General features: G+C 35.0%; 1 protein-coding gene across 8 annotated transcripts in view; it reads right to left on the bottom strand.

Annotated features, from left to right (window-relative positions):
- Positions 1-17376, bottom strand: part of PCDH7 (protocadherin 7) — a 428766-nt gene that overhangs the window by 398843 nt on the left and 12547 nt on the right. The window contains exon 2 of one of the 8 annotated variants that reach the window (XM_034958421.4): positions 10205-15688. The exons of the other annotated variants lie outside the window; for them this stretch is intronic. Coding sequence (XP_034814312.1) covers positions 15653-15688 — 36 coding nt within the window. The 3' untranslated portion in view covers positions 10205-15652. Of the gene's footprint in view, positions 1-10204; positions 15689-17376 lie in introns of those variants that run through there. 8 annotated transcript variants of the gene reach the window in all.

Genomic DNA, 17376 nt, shown 5'->3' with positions numbered 1-17376 from the left:
ATTGCTTCAGGATTTGTAAAAATAATATCTCTTTAGCCAGGCACAGTGGATCACACCTGTAATCCCAGCACTTTTGGAGGCTGAGGCAGGCGGATCACTTGAGGTCAGGAGTTCAAGACCAGCCTGGCCAACATGCTGAAACCCCGTCTACAAAAATTAGCCAGATGTGGCGGTGCATGCCTGTAATCCCAGCTACTGGGGAGGCTGAGGCAGGAGAATCACTTGAACCCGGGAGGCAGAGGTTGCAGTGAGCTGAGATCATGCCACTGCACTCCAGCCTAGGTGACAGAGTGAGAATCTGTATCAAAAAAAATTAACAGTAATAATAATAATATCTCTTTAGAAGAAAAATTATATGTGCATGCACACACACACACACATACACACACACAAATAAACTGAGTAATTTGATCCTGGATGATATCAGCACTAAATAAGAAGTACCTAATTTCCACCAAGACACAAAACCAGGGATCTGTTGTTAGTTACAGCTTTAAAAGACTTCATGCAGGGACCAAGAGTGACAGGAGAAAAGTCGACCAGGATTGTTTTGCCTCCACTGTTTTCCATACTGCATGATGCCCCACATGAGTGCCTTTATTAGAAAGCCTCATGTCAAGGCTTTTTGTTCTTCTAGAATCCTCCATGAATAGAAATATAACTTGGAGAGGCAGTATCTTAAAAGCTGTCATCAACCAGTCACTTAAGCAGGATTATCTGAAAGCCAGCTGATAACAAGTACCAGTGTTAATAGGACACATGATAAGTGCTCCAGTGAAAAGGAGAGCACTAGATAAATGAAAGCCACCTAAAAATAATTAGAAATTGTAAAAAAAAAAAAAAGTCATTATAATTGTTCTCCAGATATCCCAGGGCTAGAACACCCTCTACAACCAATTCATAAAAAAAAAAACAAGATGTAAAAATATGAGATTACGTGACTGTTTTTAGGAAAATATAATTTATGACTCAGATGAATTGTACTCTTCAAAGAAGTTGCCATGGGAGGGTGTAAACATTCCAGAAATGTTTCTATGATTAAAAGTGTCTATATATCTTCTTTATATAAACTCCTTGTTTTTTTGGAAATCGCTTCACAGCATCTGTCCCTCTATTTTCAATCTCCTCGATGATGGCAAAAGTTCCATCTGAAGGTGATTTGACATCTAAAAATAACTAAAAGTCATTTAGAGCCAAGAGTGAAGAATTCAGGGTGAACAGTTACAGTGAATAAGTTCAGTTTTGGTCAAAATCATAGAATGACTAAAATACAGTGAAGCTAATGGGAATTGCTCATTAACTGGTTCTAGGATTGACAATTAAAGAATTAATCCATTAGCAATCTGTTAAAAGCAAAAACTTGTTGAAATGTAAAGGAGGAATGTGAAGAAAAATACATCCCAACTCAGCTCCAGTGAGAATAGTTGATGCCCTATGGCCAAGGTTGCAAGACTGATGCAGGACTGATAAAGGAGAAGGAAATCAAAGCCATATTCTAACTCTTGTGAGGCAAGTGTCAAGTGTCATCCTTTCTAGGAATCAGTCAGTCCTTCCTCAGGGTACATATGGTTCCCATTATAACCCTTATCATACTACATTATAATTATTCTTGAACAAGTCTGTCTCCCCTACAAGACTGTCAGCTCCTGCTTCATACTACTAGCGTAATGGAACATTAATAATTGGGAGTTAAATAAATGAATGAACAACACCCATTGGACATGTAAATCATGGTTACATTATTATTAGAGTCTTACTTATGGTCCCACCTTATTTCGAATCATATAGGTTAATGGAGACACAGCCTAAGGAAACTCTTTTGCTTTTACTGACCTTTAGTTATATGAATCAAGGAATGTTGGAAACTTGCTGATTTTTTTAAAAATGTAAATTTGTTAGTCTGTTAGTCCTTTATGGTTTTTTCAATGCAGCTGGGACACTGAAGTTGAAAAAACATTCAGTGTTTAAAATCCTACCACTTGGCTGCTTGGTGGATACTGACTTCTGACTTCCTCTGAGACAGTGAGAAAACAGCTTGGCGGGAAAAATGAAGATAGAGTAAGTGCAAAAGCTTACAGGATGCCACTGGGGAAAGAAAAGAGCAACACCTCAGACTATCATAAACTGACTGTTGTAGAGCATTCTAAAGAATCAACGGAGATAGATTGCCTACAATCCCATGTCTTTCAGGAAGATTGCCAAGTACAGAATTTCTACTTTGCCCAAGTCATTATTCTAGTAATTTTCCTCCACAACTTGAAATCTAGTGAGATAGTTAATAATACTTATTCTGAAAGCAGCTTTCAAAAATGCCAATATTCCCCCAAAGTTTCAATGCTCACCAAACTGATTTTTTTTTTAGTTTGCAAAGATAAATTATGACTGATTTAAAACATAAAGTAGTTTGAGCTTGTTGAGGTATACGTGTGTGTGTGTGTGTGTGTGTGTGTGTATGTATGAGAGAGAAAGATTGAGAAGAAGGATTGAAGGAGCAGAGAATGCTATGTTTTATTCTGTAGGATTTTCCTCAGAGGCCGATATTTTTTCAGGTTTTTTCAACTATAAGTTTAGGAGAAAATGTAGTCAATCATAAAAGTACAGAAAGATACAACTTCCTATCTATATTCCCTTAGTACATTTATTTCTATCTTTTTCCTTTGATGAAAAAGTCCCTCCCCCACCCAGTTTTTTTTCAATTATTCAGTAAAAAGGCCCAGCAAGAAACCAGCTTAAGTGATAAAAAAGAAATAAGCCATTTTTTGAACCCCTGAGCAAAATCCTTGATTTTTTTCCTTTTGTAAATTAAGACTTTCCTCTCTAGCTCTGAAGCATATTTTCTCTCCTTTCTTCAATAAGACATTTCAGCTTTTGTGCAGAGTGATAAAATAATATGTCTTCAATTCTCCTCCACAGATGAATGCTAGGAATAAAATGTGACAATGTAACTCTGCTATTTTTGGTTACAAGATATTCTTTTTGAAAAAACTATTTTTTTCCTTAGGAAAATATTAGCTTCAGTTTTTGGCATCATTATTTTATTTTTGTTTATATTTCCCACCATCTTCCCCAAAGCTAGTTTATTTACAATAATATGTAATCGATATTATATTAATCAATATCCAAAGTGTCACTTGGATTTTTATAGTGTCTTACATTTCCCAGAGAGTATTAGATGAATTAATTAAAGAACAGAGATAAAGAGAAGTTGAGTGATTTGCTCAACATCAGAGATCAAGACTAAAATAAATCTTGTAAAATCTGTATCTGCGTCCTAGCCAGGATTGTAACCACTAATATGATGGCATATTGTATGGTAAGTTATGTGGCTTTTAGATGTGAGGATCTTTCTGCATTTCAATTTCTTTTGATATGAAGCAGTATGTGATGAATATTCTTTTTCTTTCTCATATGAAGCCGAATTAAAACAAAATTCACAGCTCAAGTGGCAGCACTCTTTTAGTATACTAATGACAAAGATCAAAAGGGCATCACACCTGTCAACTCTGAACTCCAGGTAAGTTTCACAAATATGCATGATATAATAATTAGGACTAGAAATGTTTCTGAATTTCCTTTGTTTAGGCTTCACACAAATCACTTTCATTTTCTTTGCACAGCATCTCTGTAGCTTAAAATGTAGAACCCAGCATTTCTAAAGAGAAATGCATATAGCCATATATACATGTAGGTTGTAAAAGTACTATATTATATGGATCAATTTGTTTTTTCCAAGCCATGTCTGTTCTTCCTTCACAATGTGCATATGCTATCCTATTAACAGCAATACGACACAGTGGAGACATCAGACACTTCATATCCCTCCAGGGTGCGCCTTCATCTAATGATTAGCAAGCAATATTCTAGATAATATTTGAAATGGTAAGCATAAATTCTTCATTAAACTATTTGTCTGGCTAAGCAGCGCAGTTACATGATTATTTGCCACTAGGAAGCCCTGACTTGTGCTCTGACAATAACTGTTCTAATTTTACAAAAAAAATCAAAAATCAAAATTAATAGCCATGAATTCTCAAGAACTGATAAACATACAATTTTATTATTAACTGTGTGAGGTGAGTGTTTACACTATTTTTTACTGAGGACTGAAAACAACTGCCACTTGTCTGAGTGAATACAAAGACTCACAAGCGTATTCCTGGTGTATCCAGGAAACATCTTGCAAGAATGATAATAATAGACACAGAGCAAATCATAAATTTCATCAAGTTCTTACAATGAGATCATGCAAAACACGCTGCATCCTCAATCTTTTCTTCTTCTCTTGAACCCTCCTTGAAAGCATACAAATATTTTCATTGACGTTTATAGATTCAAAATTAATTGTCCGCTTTCAGACACTAAATTTGAAACAGCTTTCCAAATCGAGCCAGATTGTTCCAGCCCCTAATTTGCTTATACTCTACTCATATAGTAATTGCAGATTATATTTGTGGTGCCCACAGTCAGTCAGCAAATAACAAACACTATTCAACTTCCAGAGTTATTTGCCTCTAAGTTGGTTGTTTCCAACTGGGAGTTAAACTTTCAAAAGAATGATAAGGAGCATTGATATGCTGGGCATTGGGCATTGAATGATATGTTGGGCATTGGGACCTGCAGGGGATTGACTGGGTTCCTTACAATTTTAGCATACTTTATTTCCATTCCTAGGAAAAAATGCAGTGGTGGCAATGTTTTAATATTTATTGTTGGCCAGGTGAAGTGGCTCACGCCTGTAACACCAGCACTATGGGAGGCCAAGGCGGGCAGATGGCTTAACATCAGGAGTTCCAGACCAACCTGGGTAACGTGGCGAAACCCTGTCTCTATAATTTTTTTTTTTTTTAACTAGCCATATATGGTGGCACACACTTGCAGCACCAGTTATTTGGGAGGCTGAGGTGGGAGAATCACCTGAGCCCGAGTGACACACTATCTAAAAAAAAAACCATCTACTGTTGAGTAAACAAAACTCTATAAATGCATAAGTGGACTAAGGAAACAGCCTCGCATAGTTAATTCACTAGTTTTTGAAGTCTAAAATTTTAAATCATTCTAATGATACTCATATCAACTCAGATCATATGTATTAAAAACATTATATAACCAATATCAAAGTTATATTACAAAGATCATATTTTGAGATATCTCAGTTGAAAAAAATCCTACAATGAAAAGCGTCATCCACACATGAAGAACACAATGTCACAGCAAAAAAATCACTGCACCATTGCTTTCATAAAGAATTAACTTCAGATGGGCTTTGGTATTGCTTATGTACACTTTAGCTGATTAAAAATGCTTCATATTCTTTGAAAAAAAAAGCATGTATCATAAAAATTTATATAAATGCTTTTAATAAGAAGTAAAATGATATTTTTAAAAAAACTGTTAGATGACATAGGTCATATTTTAATTGACTATTTAATAATGAACAACTAATTTAGGTAAAACTAGAATCTTGTATAAGTAATTCACTTTCACTTTATTTTCTTTCAAACATTGTGAAAGATTAAAAAAAAAACCTCAAGAGAAAAACATGTATCTTTTTTTTGTAAAAGGTAAACAAAATGTACTTTTAAAAAAATCCTAGTCAAAATGTTATTCTCTATGAAAAGGCATTTTCCTATCCTGAATCAATTGGCAATCAACAAAAATAATGAAATTATTTTTTCCTACCTGTACTAATGATATAAATAACAAACTATATACATAATGAGTGAATTGAAGAATATTGAAATAAAATAATGAAAAAAATATATTTTATGAAGTGTTTCCCAAAAGCACAGGATAAAACTGGTCTAATATGCATCTTCCCATCTTTTGTTTTGCATAAGGTAAGATTTAAGGTGAAACTATTTTTTTAAAAATTGGACAGAGTGACCTAATTTCAAGAACATAGTACAAGATACTAAAATAGCAAGGTTGAAATATCACTGAAGGGAAGAGAAGCAAGGGAATCCAATTCCATTCTCACAGAACTAGTTGGCTGTAAAATAGATGTGTTCCCTCTACTTCATATATGCACAGTGGCAGAGAGAGTGGCCTCTGCAGCCCAACTGTCCTTACCTAAACCTCAGTTCTATCACTTTACAAATTGTGTGACCATGAGCAAGTTACTTAACGCTGCTGCACATTGCTTCGAAAACTAAAAATGAAGATAATTATAGGTGTTACTTTATCATTATCACTATTTAATGAGTTAATATATGTGAAATATGTTGACCAGTGCCTAAAATATAGTGTGCAATGCAAGTTTAGCTATTTATGTATTTACATATTATCATTGATATACTATTTACATATTACAACACTAAAACTGAAACTCCACGAAGGAAGAAACTTTTTTCTGTTTCATTTACTACTTTTTCTCTGGTGCCTGGAATAGACCTTAAGCATAATTGGCATATAGTAGTGATTCACTATTTTCTTTCTGAAATGTCAACCGCATTACCTCTTTCTGTGTGTTTCATGTATGTATATGTATATATGCATATGAATACGTCCACTACACATAAATACATACACACATACATTTCTTATTAAAGGTAAAACATTAAAGAAAACATCAAGTTTTAGTAAGAGAGTAAATTTTAATATCCTTGACCTAACAGTATAAGCATTAGTTTGGGAAAAATCCAGACATTACCATCTATTGTTCCTAAATCCAACAGAAATGCCATCTCTGTATATGAAATTGATCCTTGTGTTCAACAGTTAAATACACTGAAAAACAGATTTAGATGCAATTTAAAAAATATATATTTGTTTATACCATCATTATTGCCATTTCCCTCAACAAGGGAACTGTTAAAGTTTATAATATTAATTGTAGAGGGTCAAATGTAAAATTAGCTCTAGAAGCTTAGAAAGGTACTTCTTAGAAAAAGTCTATTCGCTGTTACATTTTGTTGCCTAGAAATGCTGACCAAAGGAAAAGAAGGAGGAATTTCCCCTTCTGGACTTTGATGAGTTTATCCTGTATTACCCTCACAAAGTCATCACTCCTACAGCACACTGGACAAAGAGATATATATATATATATAATATATATTTTTATATATATATAAAATATATATTAAAATATATAGATTTTTTATATATAAAATATATATATAATATATATTATATATATAATATATATATAATATATATTATATATATAATATATATAATATATAATATATATTTATATATATATAATATATATAATATATAATATATATTTATATATATAATATATATAATATATAATATATATTTATATATATATAATATATATAATATATAATATATATTTATATATATATAATATATATAATATATATAGTTCCAGGTTGCTCATTATTAATTTTATCATGGGAAATTTTTATTTTATTTTAAACATTGAAAAGCATAAAGGGAACAAAAGCATAATTTTTAATTTGTCCATGGATTGGTCTCATGATAAAACGTGTATTGCATGCATACATAATAATAGTGAAGAGTCACTCAGAGCGTGGTACCAGCCTTGGTTACATGCCTGGCAGTTTCCATATGCCATGAGAAATCAGACCCACTGGATCTATGTCAGACCAATTATGCCACTGTGCATGAAAATCCACTGAGACTGTGCTTTCATAAGAAGAATATTAAGACTACATTTCTGTTTCAACTGACTCCCTCTCCACTTAACTCCTATTGCTTTTCATTTTAATGCTGAAAATGCACTAAAATTTTAAGACTAAATATGAATATTGCCATTAAAAAGAACTGCTAAATTTGTGAAACAGTTTTTAGACTGTTTCATGTAAATGTTGATTTTACATTAATTAATATACCCTCATGCACTTATTGGTTAGCAGAATTAAAAAAAAACTAAGATGTTCTTTAATGTCAGAAATCTCCATGAAAGCTTAACATTGCAGACAGCAGTCAGTGATGTGCCTAATAAGTTAGATATAGTAAGCTAAACAATGTATTTTAAATTTGATGTCCATGCAAACGTAGTATAGATTCATATATTTTTCACAAAAACGATAGTAATTGTACTTTTTTTTTTTTTTAATTTAAGAACAGATCCATAAGGTTGGTTTTTTGGAGCTCATCAAGGGAAGGAAAGTTTCCTTTAAAATGGGAAGCGTACTTTCCCAGGAATGGACGGGCTGTGTGTAATAAAGACAAGCTCATGAAGAAACAATGGTCCAGTCCAGTGTGTTTTTGCTCAGAAAATAATAGATTCTATCATGGACTAAATTATGCCCTGTATTCTCCAATGTGACTGTACTTGGAGATAGGGCCTTTATGGAGAAAATTAAGGTTAAATGGGGTCATAAAGTTAGGGCTCTAATCTGATAGGACCAGTGTTCTTATAAAAAGAGGAAGAGACACCAGAGCTTTCTCTCTCCACTCAGGCACAGAGGAAGGGTCACCTGAGGATGCAAAGAGAAGGCAGAGACCTACAGCCAGTAAGAGAGACCTCATCAGAAACTGAATTTGCCAGCACCTTGACGTGAGACTTCTAACCTCCCAAACCAAGAGAAAATTAACTTCTGTTGTTTAAGACACCCGGTCTGGGGTATTTTGTCATAACATCCTGAGTAGACTCACATAGATTCTCTCTACTAACCTGGATTTTTTCAACTGTAAAAAAGAATGTTATCAAACTATTGTGAGTTTTTCCTATACTACCTAGTTTATGACAACAAGCTTTACCTCTCCACCTTTACCAGGGACATGTCAACAGCACTGAAAGTCATTCTCACAATACCCAGTGCCTACTGGTATATGTGGAGGGCCACACTCGGTTGATGCACCTTGATCTGAAATTACTGTAACTTTGAAGACAGTGACTAGGATAAGAAGCTATCACAAGATCAAACAAGTGATAAGTGTAACAAATACATACACACACACACAAACACACATATATGTATACATACGTATTTTTTGAGACAGGATCTCCCTCTGTCACCCAGGCTGGAGTGCAGCAGCGTGAACACAGGTGACTGCAGCCTCGACCTCCTGGGCTCAAGCGATCCTCCCACCTTTGCCTCTCAAAGTGTTGACATTACAGGTGTGAGCCACTGCACCCAGCCTATATTTTAAATATAATATATTGAAAATGCCCCCAAAAGTGTAAATGCAACTGAAAAAGAGGTTAGAGAAATTCATAGATAATTAGAAATATTCTCTTCAGTTGCTTTAGTGCTTCAAAAAGTTGCAAATGTTTCATATGACTCCCATAAACCCTGTCATGTAATCAGAGCAGGAGTTATAATCTAAAGTGACAGAAGAGGAGTTTCCAGAGACTTCAAGACTTGAACGGGACTTCACAAGGTCACACCAGCCAATCAGTGACAGAGCTGGGGCTAGAAGGCAGATTTAGATTCCCTCATCCAGCTTTAGTTTTCTATTTTTCCAGAGACCTTTGAGGAGTAAACCAGTAAGAAGGTGGTAAGAATTTCAAAAGCTGTAACTCCCAATTTCACTAGCATAGCTTACATTTTGCAATCAGAATGGAGAATGGGGGTTAGTGTTAAAACTAACTAGGTTTCTAGGCGATAGAACAGACTTCCTAGAACTGATTTTCTGAGAATGCGGCATGCAAAATCTGCATTTAAAATGACATTTGTGGCCGGGCGCGGTGGCTCACGCCTGTAATCCCAGCACTTTGGGAGGCCGAGGCGGGCGGATCACGAGGTCAAGATACCGAGACCATCCTGGCTGACACGGTGATACCCCGTCTCTACTAAAAACACAAAAAATTTAGCCGGGAGCAATGGCGGGCGCCTGTAGTCCCAGCTACTCGGGAGGATGAGGCAGGAGAATGGCGCGAATCCGGGAGGCGGAGCTTGCAGTGAGCCGAGATCGCGCAACTACACTCCAGCCCGCGCGGCAGAGCGAGACCCCGTCTCAAAAAAAATAAATAAATAAAAATAAATAAATAAAATAAATTAAAAAAACTAAAATGACATTTGTGCCAGATAAAAATCACAGGCCTATTACACTTGGTTAACACAGTCCCACACCACATTATGAGATCACCCCGATTTTTTAAATTAAAAATAGTTTTAATTCCATTTAATCTTTATTGTTTTGCTAAAAGATTACAGGTAAATAAATGAAATATATTATCTCTCAAATTATTGAAATATTTAGTCCATCCAACCAGTATGGGGTAGGAGAGCTCTTTACATTTGGTCTGCTCTAAATATCCCACAGATTTTTGTTATTTGTATTTTTTCAAGTTTCTTCCAACAGTGAAAAACAGGCCTTTGTTATCCTCTTTAAGTCTCAGCTTACTCCAGTTAAGTTAGGGTAAGAAACCACTGTGGGGCAACAATGTGTCAAAAGTGGCAACTATTTTTACTATACTTGTCTAACAGCAGTAGAGAGGAGTCAGGTATGGTGCCACGCAGTTTTTCTACTTTCTTTTTCCCCTTTTTCTTCTTTGTACTCCTCTATCTCCCATAAGTATGAGAGCAGAAAATGAATGGAGATGAAGCAGTTAGACTGAATTTTCTAGCCTGAAAACAAAAACCAAACCCAAACAAGCCACTTGGTCTAAATAGGAAGAAGTGAAGGTTTCCTACTTTTTCACACGAATCTTGCAATCATATAGCATGATGTTTACTGGCATCCTTATGGTCACCAAGGCCCTGGCCCAAAATTCCAGGCCACAAACATTTGCTTTTGTCAGGCTTGAACATCCTTCGCTGATATAATCTCACCCTACCTCCCCAACTCCTCGCTAGAATTCAAGATACGTTAACAAAAGTCTCAGTCTTCTAAGCTACCCAAGGTTACCCCATCTTTCCTCAAGGCCCTAATCAAAATTCCCGTTTCTTAAGGACTATTGATCTCTGTGAGTTGCTGACCTAGTTATCCACTTAGAGCAGTTTACACCCTGGCAAGCTAAACTCTGAACCAAACTGCTTCAGAGGTCACTTACGGTCAGTTACACTTTAAAGGAGGAGTCCTTCGAAAATTCTGGGCTGCTCAGAAGTGACTTTCAGTTGCAAGGCATCGCTCTGCTCTCAAATCACTGCCCGTTGCTCTCAAGATACGGCATATACGTCCTTGCTTAGTAAACCAAGATATGCCCCGCCTCACCTTTAAACATGGCTGCTTGACATTTGACTGAATAAAGATGGAAAGTTTATCGGTGAGCATGGATTAGCACAACGAAGGAATAATATCTGCAGGAATATATCAGTTGACGAAAACAGAGGTTTGTGGGTGTGTTTGTGTGCACATGTATCTACATCTTCTCCAGATAATGATATTCAGAAAAATGCTAAAAACCTGTACGTTTTTGTGATTGTTCTTCATACCCCCTCAAAATGTCAAAGCGTACTGTACAACCAATGCGTCTCTTACTTGCCTCAAACATTTGCTTGAGTTTAGCTTTTCTAAGGCTTCCGTGCTGACACCACCAAGGAGAAGAAGGGAAGCGGGGAGATCAGAGAATTGCCCATGTGCTACCGAAACAAGGGTCACACACCACACAAGGAAGGCAGGGACTCAGGCCAACACAGCAGGTAGACTTTCATCTTGGAGACACTCACCCAGCAGGGGCAGAAAATAGCAACTGTGAGATTCTCAGAGCCTAATATAAAATAGCCACCCCATATTCCAACAATCCAACGTGGATGGATCTGCAGGCTACCTAGCAACAAAGCCTAGGCCCTTTGTTTATTTGTTCAGCAAGCATTTATGAGTGCCTCCTCTAAGCCCAGCACTCTACTGGGCACTGGAAATACTGTGATGGCAAAAAAAACTTGACGGCAGTCCCTCTGAGCTTCATGTCTCCCTTGCCTCATGTATATTACTTTTCATTGTCCTATGTATGAAGACAGGGAACTTATTCTAGTTGTTGTTGTATCTTCACTCCAAAGCCTTTCAGTGTGTATTAAAGATATAGAAAATTATGGCCAGGCGCAGTGGCACACACCTGTAATCCCAGCACTTTGGGAGGCCAAGGTGAGTGGATCACTTGAGGTCAGGAGTTCAAGACCAGCCTGACCGAAATGGTGAAACTGCATTTCTACTAAAAATACAAAAAATTAGCCAGGCATGGTGGCAGGCACCTGTAATCACAGCTACTTGGGAGGCTGAGGCAGAAGAATCGCTTGAACGTGGGAGGCAGAGGTTGCAGTGAGCCGTGACTGTGCTGCTGCACTCCAGCCTGAGCAACGGAGCCAGACTATGTCTCAAAAAAAAAAAAAAAAAAGAAAATTAATACATTTTCTAAAAAATGAATGGATTAAAAAAATCACGCACATCAAAGAAAGTGTTTTGCAAAGTTGCAGATAGAAAATTATTCCCAGAGAGATATTTCCAACTGTGGAATTGCTCCCAAAAGACTTTGGTAGGTTTTTTTTGTGTTTTTTTTTTTGAAGATAACCTAAAAAATACCGTTAGGGTTATAAAGTGATTTGCCTAATTCTTGAGGGTTTTGTTTTTTAATCACATATGTGGCTGTAGTTCATAAGTCCAGTCGAATAATTGGATCTCCAAATTAATCCTGCAAGCACGTTTTTTTAGTAGTATGAAGTGCAGTTTGTGACTCAAAATGTTTGAAAAACTGGACCTGTTTTAAGGAATTCTTCTATATTCCAAAACATACATTTCAAAACTTCCCTCAAATGTTTTCAGTACTCTTGAATTATGACTGAATATTTTTTTTCACAGACGTTATAAGGTTTTTAAGTTAGTTACATTAGAGTCGTGAAAAACCTGTTCATTATTTCAGTATCCTCACCTTGGTAAACTGGTGCTTTTCCTCACAGTTTGTTCTGTGGTACAAATAAGCAAACATGTATTCAATGCTTTGAAGTTTAAGAAGCATGATACAAATATAAACTATCATTTTTCTGTCCAATGTGGTGGTGGACACCTGTAATCCCAGCTACTCGGAGGCTGAGGCAGAAGGATCCCCTGAGGTCAGGGGTTCGAATCCAACCTGGGCAACATAATGAGACACTTGTCTCTTAAAAAAATAGAATAAAATTTTTAAATGAAATGAAGTATCATTTTTCTGCCCTGTTATCATCTTTATAATATATTAATTCCATGAGGGCAAAGACTCTATCTTATTATTCTTTTAGTACCAGGACCGGTACTGATAGATAAAGGAAAAAACTTTATCCAAAGGATGAATTACTCTAAAATAGACCAGTCTCTAGCATCTCATATTCCTTCTCAGATTTTGAAATGGAGAATTAATTATTGTCTTCTAGTTTAAAATAAAATATCCACATGCTAAACTATACAGGGTAATATGTGGTTTGCTCTGTCCAAACCTGTCCATTGTCCACAGGCACCTCCATAAATGGTAAGTTCCAGTAATTACAAAGGAGACTCACTGACCTAGAGACCTGAGTTTGATAGCAACAGCTGGGTGAGGAATAGCTGGGGAGGCGCTGGGCATGGTAAGGGACTGGGGAAGGGGGACTGGGAGTCTGTATCTGGTCAATAAACCAATGGCACGTGTTCAAAGATTTTTTGTTTTTAATCACAAGAATAGTAGAGGAATGGTAATAGACTTCTCAAAAGCTTTTTACTGTTGATAAATGTTGCTGTAATCAGTATGCTGTTGATCATTCTGATTCAGCTTAATAGTACACTAAAATCGTTGAGAGTGTCAGCATTTTTTTTCTTGCTTTGATTTACTATGTTTTTCCAGTCATAATAGTAAATAGCCATAACTTCCTACCCCAGTCTAGAGTGCTGGTTCTCAAACCTTTTCGACTGCTTCCACAATAAGATATATTTTTAACATAGCAACCGAGAACAGAAACACACACCTCCACACAAACACAACTGAAACAAAAATTGCACAAGTCAATATTTACTCTTACTATGGGTGATGTACTCTGAATTTTTCTATTTTATTTTGTACTTTTCTAATTGTGGTAGAGACTCAATAAATTGATTCATACCTCAAGAGTGTGTTGCAACCTGTTTAGAAAATGCTAACTTACAATGTTCTTCTTTGTGAAGGTATTCATAAATATCACTTCTATGTGATTGCACATTAAATTAACCCAAAATTCTAGATTTTGATTTTTCTGTAATTTGTTTTTGAGTTGATATGACTTGTTACAGGGTTTACATTTGAAGAATATCTAGTGACGTTTACTATTTGGAATGAGGAAAACAGCATTTTCAAGAAGCAGAGATTGGTAAGGTTCCTTTCACCAGTTTCTTACACTAGTCCTTGTGTTCAAAACAAAATGAGAGGTTGAGGATAATTAAGTTTTATACAGAAATCTTACTGTACTTGCAGTGATGTTTCTGAAAATTTCCCTTTTGCAAGATTAAATACACAGCTTATAAAATGAAAATCCTCAGGTATACATTAGAGATTCACAGGGGTTACAATGCATTTCCTATCACTTCCAATGTCCTTCCAATATTTATTTATTTATTTTTCTTAAGTGGCTTTTATATTGAGAGTGATTCACCAAAAAATCTTGAGAATTTGGCATTCTTAGTTCCCAAATTTGTGGAAAATTTTAATAGGGCAGACAGCGTGGTAAATGTATTACAAAATTATTAAACTTTACGTATGGAACACTTATTTTCTAGGCTCATAAACATATACGACATAACAAATAAAGACATAAAAATACAAACATAAAGAGGTAGAGGGGCCATCCAGAGGACTCCCTGACCTACCTATAATATTGCTTATACAACTAAAATTCAGTCACTTGCTCTCTCAATAATATGTAACATGCTGAACTCTTTGAAGCTGCTTGAGTTTACGTTATCTGACATCAAATAGGATGTTTAATAAATATGGACTTCTGATAAACGTAGTCCATAAAGAACAGAAAGCCACATATTCCTTCCGAATGTGACTACAGTGACTTTAGCAAATGAAAGTGAAAAGTTCTAAATTTTCTTAAAGAATTAAAAAATAAATTCAAAAATGATATAAATATCTTGGCCACTATTTCAAGATTAAGAAAAAAATCAATCCATTACAGTGCCCATTATAAATATAAAAAATTAATTTCTCAAACTTGTTTTACAGACAATATTTTTATAAATATTGCTCAAAGTTCCAGCATATATATATATATATATATATATATACACACACACATATATGGAAACACACACAAACACACAAAACAGCATTTAAAAATACACACACAGAATGAGCAAAAGATATTATCCTTCACTCTAACAAAACTATCTGACAGGCCTGTGATTACATGGCACTTAAAAATATTGATCAATTTAGATTTTTATTCAAAATCAGTATTTAATGTATTAAAGACAAAGACATAAGAGGTTGAATTTCCCTTTGTTCACACAAAGTCTCAAACTTATTGTTGCAATATGCCTTTGGATTTTTTAAAAGACATCACTGTTAAGTCTAATAGGTGCTAACCGCCTCTTTAAGAATGGAATTTCTGGTGACTCAGACATCCATTAGTAGCACATTTCTGCATTAATACTGTTTCATACATTTATTTTATTTTCATACTATTTTTCTGTATATGAGAAAGAAAAAGACTCAAAAATAAAATGTACAACAAGTGGAACAAGCAGTGATTGGCTGACACCCCACGGCCAAGGGCAGGCTCCAGCAGGTTTCGGAGTAGAAAGGTCATCACAGTATGGTGCATAATGGAGCATCATATTAGAGTGGAATTCAGCCAAACACAGTAATGTATGGATGTAGACGCATCTGAAAGAAGGAAAATAAAGATTTATGCAGGTAAAAAAAAATCGATAAAGAAATTTTCCCCAGTGTCTTATGCCCAATTGGAAAAGCTTTAGTAGAGATTTAGGAGCTAAGAAAAATCTTAATGCCAATTTTGTGTTTGTAAATAATAAATACACTTGGGGGGTGGGGGAAGTTAACTTGTCAGAGGAATCCTACCTGGGAGCTTTAATAGCTTTTTGTTTGTACACAGCATTAGAGTTCAATACAAACATCACTACATTCCTGAAAATAAACCTTGATTCCGCCTTTAAAACATTAATTCACCAGAAGTGATAATTAAGATTAGTTTTAGTGGTTTCAGCTCAATTCTTCTTAGAATGTGATTTTTCCCACAACACTAATGCTAAATAAAGCACTGTGTAATGTACCGCAGAAGAGTCACTGCTTTAGAAAAGATTCTATGGGTTTTTTTAAAAAAACTAAGAAAAGCAAAGCTTACTCTAGATATATGGGAACAGCTCTTACTATTTCTATAGAGTCATAGTAAATAAATGAATGGGAAACCTTGCCATAGTCTAGAAATCAATTATACACTCTTTATACATGACTATTCTAAACAAAGTTGGTTATATATATATTTAAAATACTGTAGAAAATTATACTAAATCTCCTACATAATCTCCACCACCACATCCTCCCAGGAAAGAAAAGATGTTAAAATGTTTAATAGAGTAAATTGCTGTGTTGAAGTAATGGCTTTGTCACACGATATTTAGTTTTTAAAATAGTTCAGATTTTATTTTTAAAATTAATAGTTTCAATAATTTATATTTTATCACTGTGCAAATTTAGAATCTAGTACAGTAGATTGGCTAACTGCCTAACAGGGAAGCAATCCAATTGAAAGTTAACAAAATGTCATATTCTTCTAAAAACTTGCTAGAAAACAAATTAAGAGAAAACATTCGTGCGTGACCGTGTGTTAAGGATGCTACTAAAATAAAATGTATGTGCAAAGTTGATAAAATGCACACAAGCCCAGAAGTCAAAAGTAATTATCAATATTGATGGAAAAGGTAAAAGATTATCACAATTAGAATGCATAAAAAGTTTCATACATAATGTGTAGAATGTTTTAATTCTTTTCTATTTAAATGAATTTTCATTGAAATATACTAAATGCTAGGAAGGAACTTATGTCTGTTATCATTGTTCTGCTAATATTAAAAATTCTGTCAACAGAATATATGTTCTTAACCATGTTAAGATGCTTTACTCTATGTTATCAATTACAATCCTATGTGAGGGAAAAGAATTATTAACTTCTTTAAAATTCTGTAAATTTTGAATTATATTTTCCCAGATAATTTTACACAGAAGAACCGGAGCCTAAAGCAGAATTATAGTCTATTGTAAAGATGTCAATCTTCATAGCCAAATATATAGTCATAAATAAGTAAGTAAATTTCAACAGATTTCTACTGCAATTGAAATACACACACAGAAAGTTACAGAAATTCAGTTTTTTTCCCCCAAAGGTAGTATGATCAGATAAATAAGAATACTGGACACCACATTCCATGACTTGGACTCTAGTCCACATTATATCCCTGACAATTTTGTAATCCCAATCAAGTCACTGTTTCATGCTGGGCCTCAGTCTCCTCTTCTATTAAAATGAGGGGACTGTTTGACACCTTGTAATTCTA

Source organism: Pan paniscus, chromosome 3 (genome assembly GCF_029289425.2).
Source record: "Pan paniscus chromosome 3, NHGRI_mPanPan1-v2.0_pri, whole genome shotgun sequence".
NCBI lineage: Eukaryota > Metazoa > Chordata > Mammalia > Primates > Hominidae > Pan > Pan paniscus.
The sequence above is the reverse complement of the archived record's forward strand: the minus strand, read 5'-3'. Positions and strand labels throughout refer to the sequence as shown.